A 13,563-nucleotide genomic window follows, 5' to 3' on the forward strand; every position below is an offset into this window, starting at 1 on the left:
GTACCCTCCTGCAGTCGTTCATGTACCCCTGGGACGATATTTTTGAATATCGCGATATATCATTTAGATATTGCCCAACATTTTACACTTCCAGAAAAGCGACGTAAATACACACCACAACATATATGTAATAAGAAAACACCCAATACGGTACCTTGTGAAACGGGACTCGAACAGCGCATACTCCATCGGTTGATTGTAGGCCGATCGTGCATCCCTGGACTGCATCAACGTGACGTCACACTGCACCACCTCGTCCAACCAAACGCGACGGTAGTTCCGGCGCGAGTATACAAAGTTGGTCATCGGTGACAGGGTGTGTCGCGGGGAGGCTGGGGGTGTGTGAACGATCAGACGAAAGGAAAGGGGTGAAGAAATCACAGACAAACCAAAACAGCAGCTAACTACACACTCACTACATTCGGTGGCCAAGAAACGACAACGAAGCGCGGCTATGGATGATGGAGTGTTTCGAACCGTGAGAAAAACCGTGGAGCGTGGTGCGCATCGTGCTGTGTTGCCAAAACAACCGTCGCTGATCCGCGAAGGTCATAATTTTATGCACAGAGTGGAGTCATTGGTGGCTAACAATATGACTCTCGGACCTCCTCGATGGCGGAGTGGTAGCGTCGTCGCCTTGCAATCAAAGGGTCCCGGGTTCGATACCCGGTGTAGGCAGAGTGGTTCGGATCCCACTTTAAACTGTAGGTCCAGTCCCGATTAGCCTTACTGTGCATAAAGTTGACTTAAAACACCAAAGCAATCAATCAATCCATGTCAATCCAGTAATCCATACATTGTACTTTTCCTTCTAAACGTTTCTGCAACTTTTCACGACTACGGAGAAAATTTCCAAAGAATTCCAGGAATTCGAAGAATTCCCGGGGAGTAGCCAGCCAACCCATCTCTCTCTATCCACCTCCTCTCTCCAGGGGTCCCGGGTTCGAATCCCGACCTGGGCATGGATGTTTGTGAGTGTCCATTCATCATTCATTACCATCTTCGCAAATTAGCCAAAAGTGGAACAAAAAGCGAAGTAAAATAAAGCAAATCAATCAGTCCAGGAAACGATGACAAGACAACGCCAAGACAACATGTGTGAATCAACTGCAATTGGTCATTATCCCTTTTGACCACTGTTCGTGCCGCTTTAACAGAATTATTTTCACAGTGCAGCTAGTAAGATTTCAGAACCGGAAACACTTGAGGTATCAACCAATGACGTGGTATTCAATACTGACTCAATTCTTAGATAGCTGTTCCTCGTGACGATGTGGTTAGTGCCATGGGTTGCGGGTTCGACTCTTTACGTGTCCCTTCATCAATTTCACCATGCCATCAGTAATCCTCATCGCCGCGATTAGCCAACAGTGGCAGAAAAGCGACGCTAAATAACAACTCACATCAATTGTTAGATAAATGCATCAATGCGAAGTGGATTATAAATTTGTATTGATTACAAAACCTAACAAAGATTCACTCACTCACTTGACACCGATTTTGACACATGATTATATTTGTCGAATTAGATTGAATTTGAGAATATATTTAGATCCTCAGATTCTAAAGTTAAAGCCCTAATTCCAAATCATCACGCGAGGTCACGTGATGTTGATTTTCGAATCGCTCAGACAAACGAAGCTACGTAGTGTGTGCAGCATTGAAATAGTATTAGAAGATATTTCTTTTCGGTACCACAAATTTCAAAGCTGTGGTAGCTAACAGCTTGGAAGAGGAAAATAAATTCTATTCATCCTTCTAAGTTCTCATTAAATTAGTATTTCTTAGGCCTTCGTTCAAGTCCTATAACTTTAGAATAACTTTCCATGTTATTCGATCATAGACAATCGTGTCAGTGACATTAATTTAATGAGCTATCTAGGTAGTTCATAAATGATGCAACAGATGGCGCAGTAGTATTATCAAAGAATAAATAACAGCAAAAGCACTGTTAAATTAAATATTTTCAGGGGGAAATATTGAATATTCTTAAAAGTCACTAGTAATTAAATTAAGGAAAATGTACTGTTTCAGATCTAAATTGTTATTTATTCCTTGCTGTAGGATCACGCTAAAACATTATAAAAATTTGTTGCTTTACATTTATTTCAGGTGAACATTAAGTTAAAAATGAGTTTTGAAAATCACTTGGGTCTTGAGTTCAGTGAATGTGGATACCCTATTTAAGCGAAACTACAATAATTCAAGATTTGTAATATTCTAGGTTACTGGTAATATGACGTAATTTTCTTTTGGATTTAATAGTATGTGTATGATTGAGACATTTGAGGTTTAAGTTCACTTTATGCACAAATAGGCTAATCCGTACTGAACCTAATGTATAATGTGGGATCCGAGCCTCCACCGGGTATCGAAATCAGGGCCCTTTGATTACAAGGCGACTACCTTACCAGTATGCCGTCGAGTTTATTTGCTATCAGAAGTCCACTTTATGCACATAAGGCTAATCGAGAGTGGGCTTACAATTTCAAGTGGTATCGAACCCGGGAACCCTTGATTACAAGGCGATGACATTACCACTACGCCATCCAGGAGGCCTATATGATGGAGTCTTAGGTTAGGCTATTTCAAACCTAACCGCGTATCTTTAAAAAGACGAGATTATAATACACCATCCAGCTGTCAAAACAGACTGAGAAATATGACCATCCACTCTAAAGACCTTGGACATGGATATGGCAACACCGTTCCCGCCCGGTATACATGTAAGAACACGAGGAATTATTTTTCTCGTAATCGTGTTAGCTTACTGTTGGGCGCCACGCCCCAGCAAGTGCATACCGCCTGACTGACACACATGTTCCGCGTCAGCTCGTGTGGACTTAAGGTCTTCATGGTCTGTAGAAGTAACGTGTCTCCCATGCTGTTACAAAAACTGCGTATTGAACACTGAACCTCCCGGCTGCATTTTCACATTTCAATGACTTGAAGATAAAACGCAAGGATTTCATCGGTATGGACACCCGAATGTTTCCTTAACATGACGTCACAGCTGATACAGTATTTTACAATGACTTAATTCACGTATTATCTCCGTTTACTACATGAGATATTGTTTTTGCTATCGTACGCTCCATAACGTCTTGAAATAACTGAGCTCCCACCTTCATACTGCTTGCTGTGGTTAGGTCTTTAAAACAATCATTGAATTCCCGCCCAACTTGTCAACTGAAGAACTCCCAGCCTGTTTTTCAATCAGTTAATTTCTGCCTGCCTAACTGTCACTGAATCCTGTCTATTTGTCGAAGGATCCACTACTAGTATTCCAATGACAGAGTCCCTTATTGCTTAATCAGTCGAAGGATCCCCCGCCGGTCTTCCAATCACACAGTTCCTGATTGCTTAATCAGTCGAAGGATCCCCTGCCGGTCTTCCAATCACACAGTTCCTGATTGCTTAATCAGTCGAAGGATCCCCTGCCGGTCTTCCAATCACACAGTTCCTGATTGCTTAATCAGTCGAAGGATCCCCTGCCGGTATTCCAATCACACAGTTCCTGATTGCTTAATCAGTCGAAGGATCCCCTGCCGGTCTTCCAATCACACAGTTCCTGATTGCTTATCAGTCGAAGGATCCCCTGCCGGTCTTCCAATCACACAGTTCCTGATTGCTTAGTCAGTCGAAGGATCCCCTGCCGGTCTTCCAATCACACAGTTCCTGATAGCTCAGTCGAAGGATCCCCTGCCGGTCTTCTAATCACAGAGTCCATGATTGCTTAATCAATCGAACGATTTACCGTCGTTCCTCCAATCACAGTCCTGATCGCCTGTCATTCGAAGGATCCATTGCTAGCCTTCCAATCGCAGAGTCAGTATATCAACCGAATGATTCCTTACCTGTCTTCCAAATACAGAGTCTCTGATGTGCTTACCAATCGAAGAATCAAGTTCCGTTTATCATGATGCCTTCCACAAACTGTTGAAGTCAACAGCTGTACGACACGCATTGTACGTATAAAGGATTATCAACGTTCATTGACACAAGATTATCAAGAAATGAATTTCCGTTACGTTTGGGAGCAAAAAGTATGAAATGACTTAACTTCTTGTAATCAGTCAAAGTATCGAATCGAACGCGAGGAATAATATGATCACACGTATACTCCCGTCTGACCATATACACATTATGCACATGCGTTTTATTTAAATACCCAATTCGACCAAAAATCGAGTTGGTGCAAGTGGAATCAGCCAACACAAGTAGCATACACTTTTATATGATTCACCCTGTTGCCAATGAACACAGGTTTTTACCGTTCAGAACAGTTATATCTTCCTTGTACTTTGGTCGTTTGAATATTCATCTGGAATGAACGCGTACTTCGAATTACAAATCGTTGCCATGTTTGAGTTCTACTTGTTACGATATACCTTTGTTCCTATCTCACGCTTGGTTGTTTGACTTATAAAAGCAATGTGCGTCAAGGTAGCCGTGGCTAAGTATGGCATAATTCTTCGGTTTAATCCATATAAACGTAAACGTATTTTTTTTAAGTAGGCATGAGTTTATATTTCTTTCCCTCGACCCCTCTCCCTTGTTTATTTCTTCGGTTATTCTTTCCCTCTTCCTTTCTATCATTCCCTCTCTATTCTTTGCTTCCTCTGTTTGGTGGTGAAAGAATGGGACAAAGAAAAGGGGATAGAGAAGGGAGAGAGAGAGAATGAAAGAGCAAGAAAGAGAAAGAAGAGAATAGCGAAACAGAGACAAAGAGAGGGAAAGAAGAAAAAGATAAAGAGAAAAGAGGAAGAGTAGGGGAGGGGATAGTGAAAGAGAAGAAAGGAGGAAGGGAATAGAGAAAGAAAGGAAGAGATTGGATCGAGAAACAGAAAAGGAGAGAGAGACTAAGATAAAGATAGGGAGAGATAGAGAGAGAGAAAAGAAGGAAAGATAAATAAAATGTGAGAGGATAGAGAAGCAGGGAATAAAGAACTATGTAGGGGAGAGATAACGAGAAAGAGGGGTAGAGAAAAACAGAGATAGAAATATAATGAGGATAGAAAAACAGAGAGAAAACAAAGATGTAGGTAAGAAAGAACGAAGAGAAAGAGGGATAGGATTAAAGAAACAATGAAATAAAAAAATATGGAAAGGATAGAGAAATAATGAAAGAGGGACAGAAAAACGTAAGGAGAGAGATAGCACCTCTGGTGCATTCCAAAGTACGAAGAAATAATTAAAGATGACTGAAGCGTGCACAACTTTTTGACAATGAAGCAAGAATACCTTGATGCCATGACGACAAAACGCAGGTAAAATCGTGCTTCTCATGAACACCACAATCCACAGCTGTTGATAGTGCCAACCAACAGACTGGCCCCAATACCTAAATCCTATACATCTTTGTTAGACAGTCACTCGCAACCTTACGAATCACTGTCCTTCTAACAATGACGGCGAGGAACTCTGTCGAGTAACTCAGCTATTTTCTTTCCCGTAACCACAATTTCGGCTGAGTAAGATGAGTAGATGTAGCGGTGAATGAGGGGATGACGACATACTAAGTGTGGTGGGCTCAACCCAAAGATGATGGGGGGAAGTGTTTTGTACTGAAAAGAAAGTCACGACGGACGTCATCAATGGAAGATTAACGTTTTCGCGATAAATAGCGCGAATCTAGGTAAGGTGGCAAAATCGTCTTCTTGAAGACAGTTGGAATTCTCGAATTGGCATCTTCAAAATAAGTGACTACGCACATTCGCGTTTCGTTTATACAGCATTATGATTCGTGGAAAGCGTAAACATCTTTCAATGCCGCGTACAGTTTCACGACATTCTCTCGTATTATATTGAAAGGAAGTATGTAAATGAATGTTGAAGCTGTCTTCGTATAAACACTGTGAATTACTTAAAATTATCAAATACGAGGCTCGTCCAGAAAGTAAGTTCCGGTGACGTCCGTACGCGGCGCTAGTTGTCTTGGCGCGATGCGCGTATGCTGGTAGGAAGACGTGGTATGTGGCTGCAGTCGTTTTGCTGCAGTGGTAGTAGAAAGATCGCAGCTCTAACATGCTGATTGAAAGGTGCCCTCCTCTTCGAGTTTTTACCGCAAGGACAGGACATCAATGCCGACAGATACTGGGAGAAAGCCGTACCGACAGAAAATGGTTGTTTCGAACGAAGTATATAACCACCAAACGAAACACTGAACTGAAACGTACATCACAGTTTCACGTGACTTTTCTATCCGGCCTATTACTTCCCCTATCGCGTGTAGATCCGACCAATCAGCAACTCTGATAGGCTTTCGAATATTGAAAATCACGACAATGGTATCAGTAGCTTTTGTACAGAGTGACGTCACTGAAAACTAAAATAACATTGCCATTTGTTATATTTAAAAGAAACAAAACATGGTATTACAAGAAGAAACTAGACGAGAGTATAAAAGGAAGTATATAGTGGAATTCTGAAACGAAAGTCAATTACTGAAGTATGTAAACATGTAGCAGATGTATGCGCGTCCACTACACCCATCTGTAGGTACTGTCTGAAAAGGCCAAAATGCAGCAAGTCATGAAACAAAAATGCCCGCCATTTTCAAACAAAGTCAAGTTGTAGAAAAGTAATGCCTGTTTTGAATTACCCTTGCATAGGGGTTAAAACAACGATTTTTTTTCTAATGGTCGAGCGACCAGTGCTCGGTATAGTTGCAACGTCCTCCCCACGTGTTCCGCACTAGACTAACAACACAGCGCAGGAGTACTGGCACGGGCTGCGTTTTACACACTAAACCTTGCAATTAGGTGGACGGCCAAAGTCTACCCATAGGCGCTAAGTTTTTGTCAGCCGTAGAACATGGACTCAGAAATATCTCAGGACTTGCTGGGTGTAAGGAAAGACTATACCAGCTTAATATATATATTTATATATGTTTATTATATTCTCAACACAAGGGTGTCCGTTTGCACACTTTGTCACGGACGCAATGGCGACGAGACGATCGCAATGACAGGATCGCAAATTGTCACGAACGCAATGGCAGTGCCACTTGCCAAGGACGACGTGACTTCCAGTCGGACGTAAAGTTGTATATCCAAATATACTGTGGACAAATGAGGCACAGGCGAAGAAAAACGTACAACCACTGATCGGTCGCACGGCAGCTGCTAAACTGGACGCGACGAACGTCTCGACGCTACTGTCAACTCAACCTCTTTCACAGCGAGCGCGGCTCTGCTCGTCTTACCTACCTGCGAGACTTACTATGGCCGTTACGCGCGCTTATTCACGCATGAGGGTTGACCTTAGCTTAATGTAAGACGCAATTCATCTGCGTAACATATATATATATATATGTTCATATAACTATAACTGTGTGTTATTTCACTCTCCACTATAGATAACCTTTCAGTAACACACACACGGAGAGCTGCAAATTATGGTAATCCTAGCCTGCCTCAATCTTCCAAATACCTTATGTTCTAATTTCACCTCGGCTAAAACTCAGACGGCTAAATGGGATACTCTGACCCCTCTCAGGTACGGGCTTGGTGAATAAAGCATTGAGAACTTAAGGGTGTTGTTGGTGAATCATGAAATAAATGAACGACTATTCTCAAATTTTAAGATTGGCAACTGCATCTTCTGGGAGGTTACTTTGACCTTTCTTTTCATTCATTTTTATCCAGGAGATGGTTTATTTCCAATACATACGAAAGCTTACATTACACTCAAGTTACAATTTACAGTCCATGAATGTCCTTAAATTTAAAATAAATACAGAATCCCCTGTTCGTTAATATTAGATTCGATGAATCCAGAATTCTAATTTGTTGCATGTCTCCACGGGGAAAATCCAAATATGTATATGTGCAGGGAATAGTTACGTGTGTATGTGCGTCGCTAGGAGGAAGCCGTACCAGGGAAGAGAACCCTGTCGTTTTTGCAACCGTAGACGAAGCTTACGGCCTACCATTCAGTAGCAGACAAAAACTTTCGTACGTGCCCCTTCCTACAGTATTGCGACCAAAATGTGTCACGAGTGTCGATGTTAATACGGGCAGGATTTTTAAACAGAATAGAATCTACGGGCTCCACTGAGTACTTGGGATCGAGAAACGTTAATAGACAGAGCTTGCATCAAGATACACGCCAATGATGACATTTCCATTGAAAAACGAGACATATTGCATTACATGTCTAGTTTTGCTTCCTTGCCCAAATAAGTCTACGTTGAATAAATTTTGAAGAAGGCCAAAATAAAGTTCGGAGATCTGAAATTCTATCATTTTTCCGTAAGAATGAGAATATATGGGTCAACAGTGACAAATACATGTCCAATAGGCAGGCGTCATTAACCTCAAAGGATTTCGGCCGATCCTAACCTGTCGTCCCATAACATTATAAATTTTGAAGTATAAATTGTGCTTGGCGAAATACAGGTATATTTATTCCCAAGTGTCATTAGATGTTTATATCGTAGAGCCGACGCTGATGGAATGCGTGCAAACTAAGCTCCGCATTTACTTATATACCTTTCCAATCGATGCTCACTTGTTAAGCATTACGTAATTTGCACAGCGCGACTTGCGACATTTCCAAAAACTAAATACTCATCAATGTCTATATTCACAATCTCAATATCAAAGTTGAACTAATTTCCACGTTGCAGCAAAACCAAATAAAATTGTATAAGGGGAACGATTCATCTCTGTTAATAAGGACTAAACTCTAATCATTCCCCGTTGCAACTTGAACCTTATTGAATACATTAAACTTAAAAGAACAGATTCGATCTTCCCATTGTTGTTAAACGAAATCTATGTCAATCTAAATCATAAACATTTTTCTGCCGTGAAAGAACACAGATTTACATATCCAATATTAAAGATTCGGTCAGAAAATTAACATATAGATTATTACATTAGGCTGCGTTTACACTTATTGTTACAATAAAGAAAATATTATTGGATTATATAAGTCTAGTAATAATCTTTCTATTTATCAAAAATTATGAAATATGAAATATTAAATATCAAATAATAAGAACTAACTAATATAAAATAACCCAGAATAATTAACGGCACATGGATATGAGCCGTGAGGTTCATATCAACTTACACACGTGTCTTTACCTGAAACCCTTACTACGCGCGTGCATTTACTTGTACCACACACGTGCTTTTACCTGTACCACGCACGTTCTTTTACCTGTACCACCTTTGGTCTCGAAGAGATAAGGGGGGGCAGCGAACATCCAATTTATTCCTCGCTGTGAGGCGCCAGGGGGAGTAGGGGGACCTAATTTTATTTAGGGCCTTGGTCGCCGCTAACGTCACGGGTTGCCCTGTAGAAGAGAGTAGGTTGTGCGTAGTACCCCAACCACAGCCGGGAATTGGCCGAAACCAATCTGTACTCCCGAATAACGGGCGCAGGGTAAAGGATTAAAGGATGCCGCGACACCCCCGGCGTTAGCTGGGAATTGGCAAGCCAACCGGTGTCTCCTATGAAGGGACGGCAGGTTAGGAAGGAAGGTCCGGGTGCTCCCAGACAAGCCAGGCAGGTAGAACCTGGGCACCTATCAGCCTAAGCGAGCGGACCAGGTAGGTAGGTTGCTGCTAGGCTCTTCTTCTTCTTTCTCCGTCCTTCCTTCTGGGATGGCTTCTAGTTCTCAGACTGGGAGGCCAGTTAACCCTGCATGTTTGCCTGTTGACATCAGGGAGCCAACTGAGCTCCGGGCCTGGCTGCGCTGGCTTTATACTCGCGGGGGCGGCGCATTGGTGGTGAAAATTTTAACTACAAGTACGCGTTGCTAACTCATTTTTTTACATATAGCAACCTTCGTACTGAGAAACTTCCAAGAAGTGACATTAAGAAAACACTAGTGGGAAAATCACTAGATGCACGCGTTAATATAAAGTAAAACTGTGGGCATTCAGACAATACAATTAATAATGAGCCTCGCAGGACTCTGCAATTCTAAACAACGAGTTGAACAGTGTAAATGACAATAATTAATAACATTTACTGAATTCAGCAACCACGCAGGGTCTAATAATAAGCGAAACTAATAAACATAGAGGTGGATCCGTTAGCGTTTACAGAATGCAACGACCACGCAGGGTCAAATAATAAGCGAAACTAATTATCGTAGAGGTGGATCCGTTAACACATTTAAACTAAAAGCGTACGCCTCGCAGGGACATTTAGCATACATTCTTTATCCAAATCTTCTTAATAAAATATAATATGGCGACCACACAGGATCGTTAAATGTGGCGACCACGCAGGGTCGTTACATAGTATGGATTGACCCTGATCCAAAAAACGCAAAAATTTTCGTTTCAAGGAGTAAAAAAAAAACAAAAATATAAATTTAATTCTTTGTAGAGAAAGAGTATGTCCTTGCAATGATTTTCAACATCAAAAACCTTTGGTTCCACCATGCCCACATGCTGAACATTCAGGTTTTCGTAACCTAGTTTTTCCACACAAAAAATTAGGGTACAAGTATATTATTAATATTTTTTCAGACTTTTATGAAATCTTTTGAGTGCTAATATATTTTTTTCTGAAGTGCTCATTATTTCATTGAGCTTTGTGTAAAATTTCAAAGAGATCTGATCATTGGTTGAGGAGGAAAAAAAATGTAAGCCAGGGTATCTTGTGCCGAGAGCTTCAACAGTGACAGACAACATAGATTGAATGACATTTCGAAGTGCTGTAAAATTAAAACCGTTTGAGATAGAGTGAAAATATTTCAGGGGGTTTCTTTCAACCATAAGGTAAGGCTGTACACAGTGATGTGCGGTAGACTATAAGTTTACGTCTACATAGATTACATTTGGTTTGTAGTTTACATAGACTACGTAGACAATCTAAAGTGCATTAAAATTAATTTTCAAGGCTTTCATGAAAGGAAAGTGACATTTTCAACTATATTGGTTCCTAACGAAATCAAAAGAACCCTATTTACAACAAAATTTATCTTCTCTTCTATCATCAACTATGGATGAAGATAAATAGTATGCAGAAAACAACAACAGATGGCAGTCGTGAGGTAATAATGGTCTTTTTCCCATAAAACACTAGAATATTTCCTATATTAGGTTTCTTCCTAGGTGAGAAATTGTTCGAATTTGGAAGGGAGCGTATATAAAGTTCTCCTCACACATCAGCAACTGATACGCAGTATAATTTTGTTTTACTTCCACGGCGCCCTTTGCTAAGTTATCACCTTTCGCCATGTTGTTTACATAGATTACGTAATCTACGTGTATAAAATAGTCTACGTGTAGAATTTTGACTATCGTTGTTTACGCGTAGATGCACATCTGTCCAGGGGTCTTCAACCCGTCAGACAGTGCGGGCCACACGAGTAATATCAATGACACTCGCGGACCAGGAAGTTATACTGCGGTATTGTGTACTATAAGATGCTGCCCATCAATGCTAAGCCAGTGTGTTAATTTGCCACGAGTCAGTGTCAGTAGCAAAATAATACAATATGAAACGCCACTATGAGGTAAAGCATGCAACTCATTTTGATCACCTTCAAGGGCAGCTTCGTGTGGACAAAGTGAGCCATCTGTACGGTGACTTAAAATGCCAGCAGAGTTTGTTTCAAAGGTCGGGGGCAGAAAACGAAGCGTGCGTCAAAGTAATTTATTTAATAGCTGAAAAGATTGCTAAAAAGTCAAGAGGCGAGTTCATGAAAGAGTGTCTCATTGCTGCCGGGGAAATTCTGTGCCCAAATAATAAAGAAGTGTTTAAGAAACTGAGTTTGTCGGGGTTAACTGTTGCACGACGTGTTGAAGAACTTGTAATTGATATTGAAGGGACGTTAAAAACACGGTCGTCCGAATTTACTTCATATTCACTTGCTTTAGATGTGAGCACAGATGTGAAAGATACAGCACAACTGTCTATCTTTATCCGTGGCATAGACCAACAATTCTGTCTGACTGAGGAGAAGCATACTGATATTTTTGAAGCCGTTAAGAAAACGCTCCGTCGTTTCGATCTCAGCTTAACCAACCTTCAGGGTGTGGTAACGGATGGTGACCCTGCCATGGTGGGAAGGAAGGAAGGTTTTGAAGCGCTGCTACGCAAAGCGCCGGAACTTGAAGGAAAGTATTTTGTCTCTTACCACTGTTTAATCCACCAGCAGAATTTGTGTGCAAAAACTATTGAATTTGAAAATGTAATGAAAGTTACTGTGACTGTCGTCAACTTTATTAGGGCAACAGGATTGAATCATCGCCAGTTCCAAGAGTTTTTGACCCAAGAGTGCGAAATGGATCACGGCGATGTGACTTATTATAGTGACGTGCGTTGGTTGAGCAGAGGGAAGGTTCTTAAAAGAGTGTTTGATTTAAGATCCGAGAAACAGCAATGCATGCAAAGCAAGGGGAAACCGATTGTGAAATTCAACGATGTGCTTCCTAATTTTGTGAGCAATTTTTCTCCAGAATGAAGCATGTGAAGTCCAAGACAAGAAGTCAGATTACGGACCAACATCTCGAGAATACTCTGCGCATAGCAACTTCCAACATTAGCGCCAACATCGACAAGCTGGTAAAGAGAAAGCATTGCCAAATTTCCCATTGATATTGTAAAATTCGTTCTTGTATTTTTGTAAGTATTGATTACCTTTACTTATAATACATATCCTGTATTTATGTTTTTTTACTTAATCTGGTTTAATTTTAAGTACTTAAGTTTTCAAACGGGCGCGGGCCACGGCAAAGGGCCCTGCGAACCACTTCTGGCCCGCGGGCCACGGGTTGAAGACGCCTACTGTACAGCAAGTTTCATCAAAATCTGAGATGGTGGGTGACAAAATCTTTGTTTCTTTTTGCATTTATTTGATGCAATCAGCATGTGTGCAAGAAAGGTACTTGAAAATATTATCCTCTGTTCCAGCACCACTAAAAATCATTTAAAATTTGTAGTGTGTGGTAAATATACACTATTACACTGAAGTGTAGATGTAAATTTTTATTACAATCCTCCATTATCATGAAAATAAGTTTATATTTTCTAATATAACTATATACGTATTTGGGGTCCAAAAAGACCCCGGCATCTTATTAGTGTGACATTTCTGACATGGTAGTTAAGGGTTAAGATAATTTTGAAGGGGCAAAGTAATTTGGGGGGGGGGCAAGATCGACATACATAAATATGCATAAAATGTGTTCTTCTACGTGCATTGGGGGGAGGGGCAGAAAGTGCTTTGCCACCCCTAGAGTTAAGATAACAACCTGTAATATCTAACAACTGTCATTTCAAGTCCGATTCTACTATTTCAAAGATTCCTTAAAAAGATAATATCATAGCGTTTTGTCAATTATGGTTGGTGTACCGTGTTTTGTCTTGGGGTATATACTCTTCCATCAATCCATAACGACAGTGTATTCGTGCACGATATGCTTCGAAGTCACACTCCCGCGGCTTCCTGGGTGTTCGCAAACCGAAAAAAAACTTTTATTGTACTAAGAACAGCTCAATTCCCCTCCCTCCGTACGGAATCATGACTGTCCAGCCCCCTTTTACACCGCAATCGTGCACCGAGCTATCGGGTTTCTCTTTTATAAACAG

General features: G+C 40.9%; 1 protein-coding gene across 2 annotated transcripts in view; it reads right to left on the bottom strand.

The window, feature by feature from the left end:
- Window positions 1-13,563, bottom strand: part of f (espin protein forked) — a 438,384-nt gene that overhangs the window by 347,933 nt on the left and 76,888 nt on the right. The window contains exon 1 of one of the 2 annotated variants that reach the window (XM_083132569.1): window positions 155-250. The exons of the other annotated variant lie outside the window; for it this stretch is intronic. Coding sequence (XP_082988695.1) covers window positions 155-228 — 74 coding nt within the window. The 5' untranslated portion in view covers window positions 229-250. Of the gene's footprint in view, window positions 1-154; window positions 251-13,563 lie in introns of those variants that run through there. 2 annotated transcript variants of the gene reach the window in all.

Source organism: Lepisma saccharinum, chromosome 12, assembly GCF_977018435.1.
Source record: "Lepisma saccharinum chromosome 12, izLepSacc3.1, whole genome shotgun sequence".
Classification (NCBI taxonomy): domain Eukaryota; kingdom Metazoa; phylum Arthropoda; class Insecta; order Zygentoma; family Lepismatidae; genus Lepisma; species Lepisma saccharinum.